General features: G+C 34.5%; 2 protein-coding genes across 2 annotated transcripts; both read left to right on the top strand.

Moving 5' to 3' along the window:
• The first annotated feature begins 8949 nt into the window (after positions 1-8949).
• LOC141406420 (Golgi matrix protein 130 kD) lies at positions 8950-12375 on the top strand. The gene is made up of 4 exons (XM_073991780.1): positions 8950-9186; positions 9358-10419; positions 10481-11002; positions 11079-12375. Exons 1-4 carry the CDS (start codon positions 9130-9132, stop codon positions 12039-12041), a joined length of 2604 nt encoding a protein of 867 aa, XP_073847881.1. The 5' UTR covers positions 8950-9129; the 3' UTR covers positions 12042-12375.
• Positions 12376-12425: 50 nt separating this feature from the next.
• On the top strand, positions 12426-13790 carry LOC141386937 (protein phosphatase 1 regulatory subunit 36-like). The gene has a single exon (XM_073955837.1). The coding sequence runs from the start codon at positions 12468-12470 to the stop codon at positions 13788-13790; it is 1323 nt and encodes a 440-aa protein (XP_073811938.1). The 5' UTR covers positions 12426-12467.
• Positions 13791-17858: the final 4068 nt, after the last annotated feature.

Genomic DNA, 17858 nt, shown 5'->3' with positions numbered 1-17858 from the left:
TATCTTTATGTACAAATGTTATGTATGTTTTATGTAAGGACTATTAATTAAAAAATAGCCTTCTGTTTGCAAAATAATTTCGATTTTTTTGACACAAAATGCATGAAAGCAATATCCGAATATAATGGTGGGTTTACATTTACGAAATCCACTCGATGTCAACTGTCAAATCCATTGCTTAAACGTCAACTGAAATCCAATGGATTTCAGAAGAGATTACATTTGACGTATACGCAAAGGAATTGACAGTTGAAATCGAGTGAATTTCGTAAATGTAAACGTACTATAACATCAAAAAGGCAAAATTATAAAATAAGTAGTGAGCACAAATGTTTTTTTCCTACCTAGGCGTTTACACTAGACAGTTTGTCTTCAAATACAACTCTAATTTACTAATAGCCTTTTTAGATTAGCACATTTTTGGTCTGCAACTTTTCTTAAAAAATGGTAAAAGTAGCAAAAGTTGTGAACTTCTCTCATATCAATTGTATACTTACATCGATTAAAGGAACACTTTTTGAGTAAAAAATAGTAAAACTTTAAGATTCTCGCATGTAAAGGAACAGAGCTTATATGAAATCCTAGAAATAAATGAAGGCTATTTACATTTGCTTTTTGCGTCATTTGTTTACATATACGCACGCACGCAATAACCCAGCAAAAAGTTTGCATCCGCGGATGCAGTTGAATCACTACAAGTGTACAGTACATTTGCCGTTGGAGTACATCTTTTCCTATGAATTCACTTGTGAATTTTACAAGAGAGCGCGCAGCTAGGATGCACTCCAATTTGCTTCCACAGCACACAGCTAGGATGCACTCCGTTTTCGATCCAAATCACAACTTTTTATGTAGTATTTTGGATTGAATTTAAAGGCACTCTTCGGATTGTGTTTTAATCGATCCTAAGATGCAGTAAAAATGCAAACTATTGCGAAATATCCTAGAATAAATAAAATGCATTTATTATTTGTGTAAAACAAGAATGCAAAGAACTTTATTAAACGCAAATTAAAAAAAATTCCATTAAATTCAACGACATTTGATTTTACTTTCTCCATCATCATACTAAAGGTTTTTTATGTTGACTTCCCATCACTAGTTCTGCTTTCGACATGGACTCAAACTGCACTTCACTCCATTAACAATTTCCGTCTCGTGAATTACAGCAAAAATGTTCGCAACTTCAGTTTTTATTTTTTTATTTTATAACAAACTCTCCCCACTTCGTGAGGATTTATTGCTTAATCTGGTCAAATCTGATCATCAACCTACGTCAATCCGTTCGGACGCTAGAGTGATTTCCACAGACGGACAGACAGACGGACGGACATGGCTATATCGATGTAGAATTGCACGCTGATCAAGAATATATATACTTTGTGGGGTCTACAATGATTATTTCGAGTAGTTACAAACGTAGTGACAAACTTAATATACCCCCATCTTATGGTGGAGGGTATAAAAATGTATCCCTGTGTGTAAAATATACCAATATAAGCAAAGAGGGAACGATATCTCATATGAGAAATTGTAAAAGTGTAAAACACGACTTTATTAGTTATTTTGAATGTATACGTAAACAAACATCAGCTGAAAGTTTATATCCTCGAAAAGCTAAGTGTAACCAGCAAAGATTAACCCACTGGATCTATTAAACCCAGCGGGTTAACCTTCAATAGTGTAACCGGGGTATTAATTCAAAAACAAAAAACATAATTTTTTTTAACCATTTTTTCACTTTTGTTATTAGCTTTGTTCGATTACTTTTTTTTAATGGTAAAAGTGGTAAAAGAGAAAAGTGTCAATACATTACAATACAAGTGTCCAATACATTTTAGCTCTGTTCCTTTACGTGCAAGAATCTTCAAGTTTTACCACTTTTTACTCGAAAAGCGTTCCTTTACTTCAGAGGCCATTCAATTCATATGGGTGCAGTTTACAACTTGTAATACTTTTGCCGGTTTTACCATTTTTAAAAGTAAAGGAACAGACCATTTATAATTGTAAATAAACACAGAGTGAAAAATTGTACATGTTGCGCTCGCACATTGTGGACAAATTGTAAATGTGTAATCACTGATGTGCCGACGTTGATGAAGTACGAACGAAAAAATGAGAACAATCGGAGAACAAATTTGGTTTATTTTTGCTATGCGTGTTGATGCCTGATAGTGTTTAAGGATCATTCATAGTGAACTGTTGTGTAGTAGTCTTTACAAGGATGTATATTTTACTTGTTTTTCATATTTATTGTTATTATTATTCCTTATTTGAAGTTGTTATTTACATTTGTTTGTTACCCAGTCTTATATACACTACTTTGAATATTATTATATGTGAGTTAGCCTACTATAATTTATTTCAATGTGTACATTCTAAAATATGTCAATAGAAAACAAATAAAGATTCAGTTTTGAAATATTTTTGAAAGAAAACAGACGTGTTCTAATTATTTCAGCCGACTACAATTTTCAGAAGTGGGATCGAATTGTTTTTTTTTTTTTCTTAAAAATTTTTGTGTTCGTTTGCAATGGAGAATATTATTGCAAAACCTGTGGCGGACGAAGCGGAAAATGTTTGTGAGGATGAACGTAATGAGGTTGCAGAGGATTGTGGAAAAGGCAAGAAGGAATCAATTGAAACGGTTGAATATGAGGCTGGTTTTCAGTTGTGTAGGGGCGGCATCAAATGTGTGTCATTGGTTTAATAGTCGTTATGAGATGATAGCCAATGAGAGATCAGGAGCTCTCTCGGTCAGAGTGGCCGAATTGTAGTAGTCTTTACAAGGATGTATGTATATTTTACTTGTTTTTCGTATTTATTGTTATTATTCCTTATTTGAAGTTGTTATTTACATTTGTTTGTTACCCAGTCTTATATACACTACTTTGAATATTATTATATGTGAGTTAGCCTACTATAATTTATTTCAATGTATAGTCCCAATTTACATTAGGCGAGTTTACTTGCGGCAATTGTCAGTTTGTAGGTGAGAGAGGGTGCTGAGAGGCAAAGGGTTACCATATGCCTCACCTCTCTCTCCTACAAAATGACAATTGCCGCAAGTAAACTCGCCCAATGTAAATTGGGACAAACATTCTAAAATATGTCAATAGAAAACAAATAAAGATTCAGTTTCGAAATATTTGTGAAAGAAAACAGACGTGTTCTAGTTATTTCGGCCGACTACAATTTTATACATATTTGTTTATTTTTACGAAATTAATGAAAGTAAAGATTTTCTTCGTCAAACTCCAATACTATTCCGTGGAAAGTCACATGTTTTATATATGTATATTGCCAAAGTTAAGTTTCTTATTACTTGTATTTTGTCATATTGTTTAGGTGATCACTCAAAATAGGCCGTAGATATTAGTTGTTTGTGGAGAGTGCACAAATACAAACCCGTGCAAACCGATAAATAAACAGAAAAATAAAAACACAAGTTTGTAGTGTGTATAAAATAATAAGGGTAAATAGGTGATTTATTTAGGCGGAAAGTACTGATGACTTTACCTGGTGTGGGTGAGACGCGTTACAATTCGCGAGTAAACCGAGAAGTACTTCCGTACTGGTGAAGGGATGACTAATAAGTGATTTATGTATAAAAACCGAAAGTGAATCAAGGCTGAGGCAATCACTGCTTATTGGAAAGTTCTCACTACGATCCGAACTGAGCGAATACAGTTCCAGGGAGCAATTGCAGAGAAATTCCACTACCAAGAGAGTACTCTCTACGATCCGCGCTGAGCGAACATAGTCTCTGAGAAGATTTGTAGGGCAATGATTGGAAATATATTGAGGCACTTTAAACTGGTAGGTTTTGCACTCAGTTCAATATTTATTTTAAATCGTAGAATGCCTTGTATTTTGTTTTATAATATTGTCTTTGTTATGAAAATTTTTTCTTCATTCTAAAATAAAACTCAATACTTAACAACTCAATAAATACATATAATAAATTCAAGAGGTTATGGGCGACCAAAGAAAGGTAGTTCCTCATGGAATAGTTCAATTTAATGGAACAAATTATGAAAACTGGAGTTTTCGTGTAAAGATGTATTTGGATTCAGTTGATGTGTTGGAAGTAATTGAATCAAACTTGAGAGACGATGCTCCTAATGCGGAAAAAATAAAACATCGTGAAATGGATAAGAAAGCTAAATGTATTATAGTCAGTTGTATCCATGACGATTATTTGGATTATGTAAGAGATAAAACTTCTGCAAAGCAAATGTGGGATGATTTAAAGAACGTGTTTACGGTGAGATCTTCTACAAATCAGACAATATTAAGGAAGCAGCTAGCAAAATTGAAGTTATCAGAAGATACAAAAATGATGGATCATTTCTTGGAATTCGACAGTCTGGTACGCCAATTAAAGTCAGCTGGAGCAAAATTAGATGAGCGCGATTTGGTATCGCAACTGTTTGTAAGTCTGCCGGAAAGTTATGACCCCCTAATAACAGCTTTGGAAAATATGAAAGAGGACGAGTTAACATTATCGGTAGTAAAACAACGTTTACTAGCTGAAGAGAGAAAAAGGGGTGATCGAATTGGAGATTATGATGTTGAAAAATCAGGAGCAGTATTTATTGCTCGCAAGAGTAATAAATTAAAATTCAACGGAAAATGCCACAATTGCGGAAAAATGGGGCATATGAAAATGAATTGCCGCTTTAAAAAAGAAGCAAATTTATCGATGAACCATCAAAAAGCCAAGGTTCATAGTTCTGATGATCAAAGTGAAGATGAATTAGTGTGCTTTATGGTAAATGAAAATAGGAGTAACGCTACCAACATGAATTTCATTTTGGATTCAGGATCAAGCGACCATATTTCAAACAATCGAAGTCTTTTTCATGAACTGAGAACGATGAAGATACCTTTAACAATAAGTATTGCCATAGATGGTGAGCTGCTGACTGCAAATGAAATGGGTGATATACATGGACACACATCTACTGGTCAACGTATTATACTTAAAAATGTTCTTTATGTACCAAATTTGAGAGAAAATTTGCTATCAAGATAACACAAGCAGGATAACACAAGCAGGGTTAGAGGTAGTTTTCAAGAGAAATAATGCAGCAATTTTAAACAATGGTAAAGAATTAGCCATAGCCGAACCTAGAGGTAATGTTTTTGAACTTAAATTCATTAAATGTATAAATTGTTCTTATTTGTGTTCTGATGATGAGGGAAGGCTTTGGCATTGTAGATTAGGCCATATAAATCAAAAAAGCCTTGAGTCAATGAGTCGAAGTGAAATGGTGACTGGTATGGGAAATGTAAGATTTTTCGGAATGTGTGAGATATGCTTGAAAGGTAAACAGAGTCGAGAACCCTTCAATGGTGTGCACATCCGCAGTTCTCGTGCCTTAGAAAGAATACACAGCGATGTATGTGGGCCCATTTCTCCAAAAACTCACGATGGTTACAAATATTATGTATCATTCATTGATGATTTTACACATTTTGGTGTTATCTATTTAATTAAAAACAAGTCCGAAGTATTCGATAAGTTTAAGGAATACGAAGCTTTTGTAAGTGCAAAATTTTCAACTAAAATATCTATTTTGCGCTGCGATCAGGGTACAGAATATCGGTCAAAGGAACAATTGAAATACTATAAAATGAAAAGAATACAACTTGAGGAAACTATAGCATATAGTCCGCAACAAAATGGTGTAGCTGAGCGGTTTAACAGAACTATAGTTGAGAAGGTTCGAACAATGTTGATTGGATCAAATGCTCCAAAAGAAATGTGGGGAGAAGCAGCCTTGGCTGCAGTATACTTGTTAAATCGGAGTCCAACCAGAAGTGTTGATAGTTCAGTTACACCAGCCGAACTGTGGTATGGAAATAAACCAGATATTAAGAAGTTAAGAATTTTTGGTTGTAAAGCCCATGTTTGGATACCGGACCAAAAGAGGAGGAAGTTAGATCCAAAGAGCATTGAAGGAATTATGATCGGCTACACAAACAACGGCTATAGAATCTGGAATATGACAACCAGAAAAGTAGTGACAGCACGTGATGTTAAGTTTAATGAAACAGTATTTCCGTTTAAAAATGATACTTTGAAAAGTCAATATAATATAGTACCAATATATAGCAATTAGCAAGAGAGGGGTGCAGAAAATATCTTGGAAAGTCGATGTGATATACCAATTCGCAGCAATGAACAAGAGAGGGATGAAGAAAATGTTATAACTGCGAATGTGGATGTTTCAACCAGCGACAGTAACGAAACGATTACGAATGAGGAAGAGACAAATGATGACGGGCTTAACACAGATAGTGTACAAGAAACAGGAGACATTGATCAAGAAAATGTGTTCAACACACAAGAAGATGATTCACCAGCTTTAAGGAGAAGTGCTCGCGGTCTTATACCGAAAGTTTTCAAAGATTATTTTACAAGCTACAATGCAGATATTGTTGATATCAACGGTGAAGACCCAGAAACATATGCAGATATTTTATCAAGAGAAGACAGAAATAAATGGCTTAAAGCTATAGATGAAGAAGTACAATCAATGAACGACAACAATGTTTGGACCATAGTTAAAAAACCTGAAAATATAAAACCTCTGAAATCAAAGTGGGTATTTCGTGTTAAGAAGGATGAAAATGGAGATGTTTCAAGATACAAGGCGAGATTGGTGGCTAAAGGGTTTTTACAAAAACATGGCATAGATTATGAAGAAAACTTTGCACCAGTAGCTAAACTTACAACTATGAGAGTAATTTTAGCAGTTGGAGTTCAACGCGGGTATTTTTTCCACCAAATGGATGTCAAAACCGCTTTCCTACATGGAGAATTAAAAGAACAAATATTCATGGAAGCCCCAGATGGTATTGCTCTTAACAAGAATGAGATTTTCCGTCTTAATAAGTCTATATATGGTTTAAAACAAAGTCCACGTTGCTGGAATGAGAAAATAAATACATTCCTTGTAAAAATTAGATTTGTGCGATCGAAGCATGATTACTGTCTGTATGTCAAACATGAAAATTCAAAGACAACATACATACTTTTATATGTTGATGATTTATTAATTGCATGTTGCGACGAAGTCGAGATTGAAATTCTGAAAAATGAACTATGCAAGGAGTTCAGCATGTTGGATAGTGGACATCTGAAATACTTTTTGGGCATTAAAATAGATTATAATAAAAAGGACGGAGTTATGAAATTATCACAGGAAAGTAATATAAATAGAATCTTGGAAAAGTTTCAAATGATGGATTGCAATTCAGTTGTAACTCCGATGGAAAAATTAAAGGAAATTCCAAAATCAGAGCCAACAACACAACCATACCGACAACTTTTGGGAAGCCTTATGTATGTAATGTTGTGTACTAGACCTGATATTTGTTTCCACATCGGATATATGGCTCGTTTTCAAGAAACTCCAACAGAAATCCATTGGAAAATGTTGAAGAGAATTTTAAGATATATTAAGGGTACAAAGCAATTGAAATTGGTTATAAAACGAAATCAAGGTTGTGAATCATTAATCGGATATGCTGACGCTGATTGGGCTTCCGATCTTATAGACAGAGAGTCAGTGAGTGGATTTGTCTTCCAAATTTTTGGAAATACAATTTCGTGGTCAAGCAAAAAGCAAGCTACAGTTGCAACTTCCTCTTCCGAAGCAGAGTACATAGCGTTAAGTGCTGCTACAGCAGAAGCAATATGGATAAAAGGGATTCTGGAAGATATGTATATTGTTGAAGAGAAATATACTGTACCTTTGTATGAAGACAATCAAGGGTGTATATTTATGGCAAAGAATACAGAATGTAAAAGATCGAAACATATTGATATCAGACATCATTTCATTAGAGATCATTTAGCTCAAGGTACTATTGATGTTAGGTATATTAAAACATCTGATCAAATTGCTGACATTTGTACCAAAATATTAGGTAATATAAATTTTAAAATGTTTAGATTTAAATTAAATTTGATAGAGTGAGAGAGGGTATTGAGGCACTTTAAACTGGTACGTTTTGCACTCAGTTCAATATTTATTTTAAATCGTAGAATGCCTTGTATTTTGTTTTATAATATTGTCTTTGTTATGAAAATTTTTTCTTCATTCTAAAATAAAACTTTCAATACTTAACAACTCAATAAATACATATAATAAATTCAAGAAAATATCACCCTACGGTCCGCCGTAAGCGAACATAGTTTCTCAGAGGGTTTGTAGAGAACACTTAAGGAAGGGAGGCCTCTCTGTGATCCGAACAAGGCGAACAAAGGCTCCCTGGAGATTTGTAGTGAAAATACCAATTGAGAGTTTCTAACTTAAACACATATATTAATAAAAATTGTTTTACATATTTCACAGATCCTGTTGATGAATTTGTTGTTCTCCACTGTTGGTTTTTTTTTCTACATACCTATAAAGTAGCGCACGAACATATAACAGCCTGAGAGGATATTAAAACCTTTAATATGTTTTGTAGATGAACAAACATTTAAATGCTAAGATTTTAATTTTTCATGAATTAATTGCGTAGTTTTAAAAATTTTAAATATTCTTTTCGAATGCTTGTAAATAAATCACAAATTCATACGATAGTTCGTCAGACTTCTGACCGAATTCGGTCCGAAAGACGTCCAAAACTTCCGAATTTCATAAGATTTTACATCCGAATTCGGACCGATATCTGTCCGAACGTTGTTTAATAAGTCAGAAATTCATACGATAGTTCATCAGAATTCGGTTCGAAAGTCTGCAAAAACTTCCGATTTTCATCCGAATTTCGGTCAGAGAACACGTCAACCACGCCATATGACCTTCGGTTAGAGTTCGGACCAAAATCGGATGTTTCATCCGACTTTCGGACCGAATTCGGTCCGAACTCGGATGTATTTTCCCATATTGGTTTGCTGGGTATGGACTAAGATAAATATGGACTTAGTTCAGTATACTAGAATGAACTATATGGAGTGACCTAGTTCATTCGCCCTTTTCAACGAATCGTTTAATTGAACTACTTCGTTCGTGATAAACACAGAGTTTTTTATTAAGGACTACGAAAAATATGAAAAACTAATTTTATAACACGGGAAACAAGTAACACCAATTGGAAATCAGTAGCAAAATGCCCGAGGAATCCAAGGAGAGTAAAGCCAAAAAGTTGGCAGCTGCACGTAAAAAGGTATACAAGAATTACATGGAAAACAAATGACTTTGACACGTCACTGTGTTGTTGGTTGTTTGCCAATGGTCCGGTTGGGGAAACAAGAACCAGAACTCTTGCCAATCAAAAGCTGCTGATCTTTTCATTACAGATTATGCATATATTTACATACATTTGCGTTTATTTCAGCTGCGAGAATATCAGCAACGTGGTAATGGTAATGCAGATACAACCGTTCCTCAAAATGTTGATTCAGTCAGCAATAATAACAGTGGTCATGTTAGCAGTAATATCTCAGAACGATCCGAATCTGACCTCCAGTTGAATGGCACCAATGTTGACGTTGGCAATCAATTAAATAAGACTCCAAATATAGATGATGTTATGAGTACCTCATCCGATTTGGAAACGGTCAATTATTTTACAAATCCACCTCCATCAGTACCAGCAGTAGTACAACAACAAGAATTAATTTCAAAATCATCGCCTCTATCATTGCCTTCTAGCCAAGCCGAAGAACACACATTGGCAGATAGCACTCAAAACATAAACGCCATACAAATCCTAATAAGTGAAAAGGCCCAACTGACGTCTGAGTTAAATAAATATCGAACAACATGTCGAGAAAAGGACTTAGAATTGGAAGAGTTGAGAGTACAGTACAGCAACGTAACCAGACGTGTAGATGACTTGCAAGCGCATTTGAAAGATACCCAAAAGCAAATGGAGCAACACCGGCTGCAAAATGCCGAACTGCAGCACAAACTTTCCCAAACTAGAGCTCTTAACGAGGACCAATCATCTCATTTGCTAGAACTGCAGCAACAAATGCAATTACGCGATGAACGTCTCAAAGTTGTGGACAATCAATACAAGGAAAAGTGCAATGAATTGGAACTGGCTCAGCTTAAAATACGTCAACTATCTGATGAAAGCAACATTACCAAGGATAATCGTGTGGAAACCTTAACACAAACTCAATTTATGTACGAACAGCAAATACGGGACCTACAGGCAATGGTACAACAATTGACACAGGACAAGGAACAGGCCAATACCCAATACCAGACATATGTTCAGCAACTGAACGCCCAAGTAAATCAATTGAACGAACGCAACAGTGAACTAGTGGAAGAGTCTTCTAAACTGCGGGAGAGGGAAAAGCAAATGGTGGATCATGTGCAGCAATTGGAAAGGGAAATTCAGAAAAATATAACGCGGCAATCAGAAATTCAGGAAGAAAAGCAAACGGTATATTCTCGTCAATTTGTTTTCTTAATATATGTTAAGATTTTCATATTCTCATTTACAGAAATCCTCAGAAACAGTAGTGAGCAATCAGCAAATACAAGAATTGCACGATCGTCTGCAGGAATTTGAAACTGAGCGTTACGAGTTCCAGTTAAAAATTAAATCCCAAGAAGATCGCTTAATTACACTACAGAATGAATACGAGCAAAAGAAACAAGAAGTTGACGAATTGAGAGAACATTTGGAAAATGTTACATCTGAACAACCGGATAAAACAAAGTTGTTAGCAGCCATGGAATCAGATAAGATAGCAGCTTCTCGTGCCCTGTCACAAAATGTAGAACTGAAAAAACAACTAGACGAATTAGAAATTCGATTTGTTCAACTGACGAACGACAAAGCCGACCTCATGAATCGTCTTGATGCCGAACAGTACTCCAATCGTGAAATGCGTTCCAATTATAGCACTATGGAACAACGGCTACACGAAATAGATGAACGTTTTAAATTCAAAGATGAGGAAATGATACGACTTTCTCATGAAAATGAAGAGCTGAAAAAGAAATTAGGTCTCAGCGATGAGGTAAAGTGTATCCTTTAAATATATTTATAGATCGGCATTCTCGAGTAACAATTGTTTTCTTCCTGTTTTTCTATAGACTGGCAGAAGAAGTCGTGGCAGTGATCACGAAAACAATCATGAAGGTGTTAGCCACCACGAACACGGTCATGATGATGATAATCACCATCATCATGAAGGCGGACATCACCACGACCATGACCATCATCATGAAGACGGACATCACCACGACCACGACCATCATCATGAAGACGGACATCACCACGACCATCATCATCACGAAAACAAGCATCAAAGTTCAATTACGGAGGGTAATTTAGAAGTGGATGCTTGTCTAGAAGCTACTGAAGTTGTGAAAACCCCAGTATCTCGGAAAACTAGCTCTGTAACACGTTCTAACACTCCACATATTGCTACAGAAGAAGCTGTCGAGAAATTGCAAATAAGGTTCACACAGCTAATGGGTCAAGTTGCCGATCTAACAGAAGAAAAACAACGTTTGGAACATTTAGTTATGCAACTGCAATCCGAAACAGAAACAATAGGAGAATACATAGCTTTGTATCAAACTCAAAGGCGTATTTTAAAACAAAGGGAATATGAAAAGGCGGCACAAACAGCTCTACTGCAAGAAGAACGCCAACAAATGAGAGAGCGTCTTACCATGCTAAATAACTTGGTCAATAGTTTGGGCATGGAAATCCCACTAACCCAACAACATCATCAGTTACATCAACAACTAAATGATGCATTGGCGCAGCAAAGTATAACAAAGGATGTTACACTTGAAGATGGTTCAAAACCTGTAGATCGATTATTGCCTTCAACCAACCAAATCATGGCTACCGGACCATCGAACAACGCCAATATATCATCTCCGGCAACGCATACCAATAATTTAAATTCCCTAGAATCACAACAGATTCTACATAAAATTCAAGACATAATAACAGAAATTAAGGAGAACACCAAAGAGTTGCCTACTCTTCAGCATTCGGCGGATCACCTAAACTGTTGTTCTGGCAAGTTTGAAGTGGTCTAAATAATATAATCGCCATCGTAAAGAGTTAGCTTATGTAAATACAAAATATGTAATGGCTTCTTGTTGGCTTTGTGTAAATTTATAATATTTAAAAATAAATATTCCTTATACATATTGATTTCAGAAAATATGTATCAGCGCCAATATCCAATCCAAATAAAACAGAAATACAACACCACGTCATGAGTATACATACTGTGCTGTGATGTATTAGCTTCAACGGTAATATGATGCGACAATGTTCAACAGATGTATTGTTAATTGCCTTTATTCGCTTTCTCATAAAGTTATGAAAAATAAAAACCTTTATTTCTATGTCAGACGAAATCTAAAATTTGATTTTTTTTAATATCACTCGAATTGTTTCAATTTTAAAAAAACATTTTTATTTTTTTCGTTGAATAATTACACAAATTACCCTAGAAAATGAAGACAGCACTTGAATCTTGTTTCGAACCCAAAGTAATTTTGGCCAAGGGAAATTCTGAAGAAAATAATAGTGATTACATTATCGTTGGAGGATACAAATTCAAAAGGACATTAAATCAAGTTGAAGAAATGATCTTCTGTCAAGAATTTCAAAGGCCGGATACTACGCATGATTCCGACGTTATACTCATACAGGATATTAAAAATCTTGTACTTTTCCTGGCACCAACTGAAATGACCACCAAGAATTTTGTCAACTTTTTGAACACTGAATCCGTGCATTCATTGTTTAAAGCTTTAATCATTTATTTCGAATATTTTATAAAAATATTGGAGTTCACATTGATCCGGAGAGAAGAAATGGTGGGCGAAAGGGCACAAATGCAAAATCAAGATAGTATTGAAATCAAACGCATATTTTCAGCACATTTGTCGCAGTATCGTTTGTTGCTGGCAAGGGAATATAGTCGTATTCTATTGGGCAATGGTGATATGAACAAATTTTATCACATGAAACCCGTGGTTAACATTTCACTATCAATGAAAGATCAACAGTTTCACGAATGTTTTCTTGCTTTTTGCACAGTTCTGGTATGGATTGCCATGCATAGGAAAAGTTTCCCGGTCATAGACTTGGAAATGAATCGTCTATTCAGATCCGAACACTTTACATTGGTCCAATCAAGGTTAGGTCTATCACAGGTAGAAGCCAGTTTGTTATATGGCAAAAATTACAAACGCTGTAACTATCGCGCTCAAAACTCCCCATTAATTCAAGAGCTTTACAATGTGGAAAAGGAAAATCTTCCACTACTTTGGATTGGAGAAAGGAAGTATCGTGGCAACGATTTACGTATTGCGAAAATCGAATTGGAATATATTGTGCCATCTTCCCAGCTATGCTTAATTGATGTAAGCCATGGGATTATGGGTCGACCAAAAAAACTATACGACACCATGTTAAATATTAAGTGGCCCTCTGTGCGCAATGAAAACTTCAATGAATGCTATGATCCCTACCGTATTATACGGCAAGCTTTTTTGAATATTCCCCAGCAAGATGACGAAAAAAGACGAACCTCTTGCCAAACATACGAAACATATTATCAATTGAAACATTCTAATGAACTTTGGAAACAAAATATGATTGAAAAATGGATAAAACGAAATACGGTTACAAAGTACTATGAAACGGAAGGAATGCTGACTGATATTTGGATGAAGTGCAAAAAAGAATTGGAAGACTCCTCTTACGGTCGAAGTGTAGACGAGATTATAAAGGACTTTTTGGTACGAAAAGAAAAGTTAAGAAAGAAATAAAACATAGATACTTCATGATCGGTGTGAATTTTAATGAATATTAATTACAATTGATAATTTTTTTGTTTAAATTGGAATTCGCTGAGGTGATGCGCTCCTGAATCGATGCAATAACACATCACTCCCTTAATGTTAGAAAACAACAGAATACAACTTACCACTTAAAGAATTGTCCATTTAAAAATGTTATGTCCTTATTTCGTATTTTTGCTGCACAGAGCTATTACAAATGACAAGATCACTAATTCGCTAATAACTTGGCGATTACACAACGAGAAACTCAAAAACTCCTTTCTCACTTCCTATGCCATGTTTACATCAAACTATTAGTTTAATTTAGAATTTATCAACAAATTACCAGTAAAGAGTATTAAGAAGTTAGTATTATCCTTTTTCTGCCCAATTCTGTTTGCAAAATTCGCGATGATTGTAACGTATTTTTGGCAGTTAATCAATAACCAATCCAATGAAGTAACCGAATATCGGAACAATCGTTTAATATAAGCTCTGTTCCTTTACGTGCAGCAATCTTCAAGTTTTACCACTTTTTACTCGAAAAGCGTTCCTTTACTTAAGATTCCATACAATTCATATGGGATCAGTTTACAACTTTTACTAGTTTTGCCGGTTTTACCATTTTCAAAAATAAAGAAACAGAGCAATAAATGCTTGTTTACACATTAAAATTTTGTTGCACGCAAATTCATTTTTTGTAATTGTAAAGCGGCATACACACGATCAGTTTTGACTGTCAATTCCTTTGCGTATACGTCAAATGAAAACTAATATGAAATCAATTGGATTTCATTTGACGTTTGAGCAAAGGAATTGACAGTTTGAAATCCACTCGATTTCGCGATGTAAACCAGCTATTAGTTTTGCTCAAATAATCGGTTGCTTGCCAGTGTGGCCGTTCATTTTTGTCAGTCATCAGGCAACCACAAAATATTTTATGGTTGCTGGACAGTTTGACATTTATCGATATTTCCGAAAAATTGACAGTCAAAACTGATCGTGTGTACCCCACTTTAAGAGCAGTACACATTAGCTTTGTTCCAGAACTAAAAAGTTTTTTTTTAATTTTTACCACTTTTACATATTTTACCCGAAAAAGCGTTCAAAATATTTAATCAAATGTGAAAAATTATTAGTTTTTTTAAATTCCAATAATTTATAGACATTTCCTTATTTTGTTTACATGTACGTTGACACTAACGTTTACAAACAAAAACAAATTTCTATGTGGTTGTTGGTGAGTTGTATTTGGGGTAGTATTTACTTTACCTGGTTTCTTCTACCATTGTATGAAGTAGTGAAACCCATGTACATGGTTTTCTGTGTTTGTTGTGTTGCCTCTTCTTGTTATTCGTTGCTGTTTTTTATTCCGGTTTCTTTCATTTTATTTTCTCAAGCAAACGATTAACAACAAAACAAGCATGGATAGACGAAGAAGTAGAAAATAACTTTTATGATACGTTTATATTTACGATATCCACTCAATTTCAACTGTCAAATCCATTGCTTAAACGTCAAATGAAATCCAATTGATTTCAGATGAGTTTTCATTTGACGTATACGCAAGGAATTGACAGTTGAAATCGTGTGGATTTCGTAAATGTAAACAAAGCATTAAATTTAATAAAAAAAATTGATTGATGATGATGATGATTTGCTCTTTTTTGTTTTGTTTTGTTTTTTTTTTTTTTTTTGTACTTATTGGCGAATCTTTAAATGAGAAACACAACAAATTATATTTTATTTTTAACTTTTTAGTAAACAAATCTTTTGACCACTGAGAAGTCCATAACCAAATTACAGTCAATTTAGGCAGAAAATGTAGATACAAACATGGTATAAGTAAAGAGGTAGATTTAAATGAAAAAAATCTATAGAACCCTTGTTTTTCTTGAATTCCTAAAATTCGATTGAATTCGATTGTTTTTAAAATTGTTTGGCATATTATTCAAACAGCACACACACATACACAGTTTGTTTATATTGTTTTGAAGTTTTAGGCATACTCGTATAAAAAAAATTAAATTGACACAAAGCTTTGGCTAACCTTTATTATTAAACCATGGATACAAACTTTAATTTCCTGAAATCGAGTGTTACCGTTATATGGGAGCTACACCAAAATCTGACCCATGTGCACAATTTTTGGTGGGGAAGTTTCTGTACAATTGGTAACTCCAAATGCCAAGTTACAGCCAACCAATTCGGACATGGTAGAATAAGAAAAGGTAGCAGCAATACACAGCTGACTGAACTGGGTTGTAACGTTAGTGTCAAATTTCATATGACATTTTATACATTTATTTCTATTTCGATGTACATTAGGGACATATATTTTTTGAGAAAAAAATATATCATTCGAAAAAAAAACATTTCCCAGAAAGACTTCTTCATATCAATGATATGTAAACCTCCTCCAAGTTCGAACGATAAGCCGCGCAGTAAATCCCCGCGTGTAGAGGCGATACAACGTTTGTTAATATGTGAGGTATTTTGTTAAAATTTAAAAAAATAAAGCCCTAATAAACATGTGCTTCTTTGATTTCTAAAACAAAACACTGAAACAGCTTCTCCTTTTTCTATGAATTTTCAGCGACCCCAAACTTTTCTGCAAGAATTCTACTTTCTGCGAGAATTTATGCATTTAGTGGAATGATATGGAAACATAAAAATTGAAAATGTAACGAATTTTCATTCATGTTTTCCAAAATATTGAACCAAATGTGAAAAATTATTAGTTTTTTAAATTCCAATAATTTATAGACATTTCCTTGTTTTGTTTACAAATACAACTGGCAGTAACGTTACAAACAAAAACAAATTCCTTTGTGGTTGTTGTTCGAGTTGTATTTGTTGTAGTATTAACTTTACCTTGTATTTGTTCTACCATGCAATTCGGACTAAAAATGAAGACAAATCCTCAAAACACCTGAAACAAAGACATAAAATATAACAAGATGGGACATTTCCATTGCTACTATACATCGGCAGATGGCACTGGAGGTCTAACATAATGTTATGTTCCAATATGGTGACATGAATTTATGTTATACTTGTTTTTGTTGCCGTCGTATTCTGTTATGGGTACTTTACACGATGTGTATTTTACATATGGGTTGTCACTTTTTATATACAAAATGTATACGCAAAGTGACAACCCATATGTAAAATACATATCGTGTAAAGTACCCATTAGTTGTCTGTTATACACAGACACCCTCTATGGTTTAATAGTAAAATTGAACTGCATTATGCACTATGTCCAATCTTTACGGTTCTATGTCTTTGCCTGAAATCGGGTGGTACCGCTATATGAGGGCTAAAGGAAAAATGGTCCCATATTGGTTTTGGTTTCATATTCATGTATTGTCATCCAAATCAGAGAAGTGTGCAAAGTTTCAGTTCGATTGGTCAATTGCGACTATAGCGGGATACACACAATAAGTCTTGACTGTCGATTTCTCAGGATTATCGATTACTGTCAAACAATCCAGCAAAAATGAGCGGCCACACTGCAAGCAACCGATTATTTGAGTAAAACTGATCGTGTGTACCTCTCTTATGTTACAAATGAGTTACTAGATTTGAACTAAATCGGGTGGTACCGCTATATGGGGGCTATAGTAAAAAATGGACCCATATTGGTTTTGGTTTCATATTCATGTATTGTCATCCAAATCTGAAAAGTGTGCAAAGTTTTAGTTCGATTGGCCAACTGCAACTGTGTGGAAAATGATTTGAACTAAACGAACACCAAAGCAAGTTAAATGAAACACTTGGGGCCATTATTATAGGTGTGTTCGTTTACTCAACAACTTGTACAAATTTGTACAAGTCCAGTAACTTCTTGTAATCAACTAAGGTCTTTTGCATTGTACTGTAGAGTAAACGAACAACATCCAGTAACAATTTGTACAAATTTTGAGTAAACGAATACACATAATATGTGTCCTTTAACTATCTGATGGATTTGAAAATGCAAAATAAACAAATTTGTAGGCATTAAAAATATATTTTTTACATTAAAATCTAATGCCAAAAAGTCCCTTCTTG

The sequence above is a fragment of the Musca autumnalis genome, unplaced genomic scaffold (assembly GCF_047663935.1).
Source record: "Musca autumnalis isolate F117 unplaced genomic scaffold, ASM4766393v1 scaffold_5, whole genome shotgun sequence".
Classification (NCBI taxonomy): Eukaryota; Metazoa; Arthropoda; class Insecta; order Diptera; family Muscidae; genus Musca; species Musca autumnalis.
The sequence above is the reverse complement of the archived record's forward strand: the minus strand, read 5'-3'. Positions and strand labels throughout refer to the sequence as shown.

Coding starts and splice junctions, on each gene's coding strand:
- LOC141386937 (XM_073955837.1), top strand. CDS start 12,468: ATGAAGACAGCACTTGAATCTTGTTTCGAACCCAAAGTAATTTTGGCC.
- LOC141406420 (XM_073991780.1), top strand. CDS start 9,130: ATGCCCGAGGAATCCAAGGAGAGTAAAGCCAAAAAGTTGGCAGCTGCA. Junction 9,187..9,357: donor TGGCAGCTGCACGTAAAAAG/GTATACAAGAAT, acceptor CGTTTATTTCAG/CTGCGAGAATATCAGCAACG. Junction 11,003..11,078: donor AATTAGGTCTCAGCGATGAG/GTAAAGTGTATC, acceptor GTTTTTCTATAG/ACTGGCAGAAGAAGTCGTGG.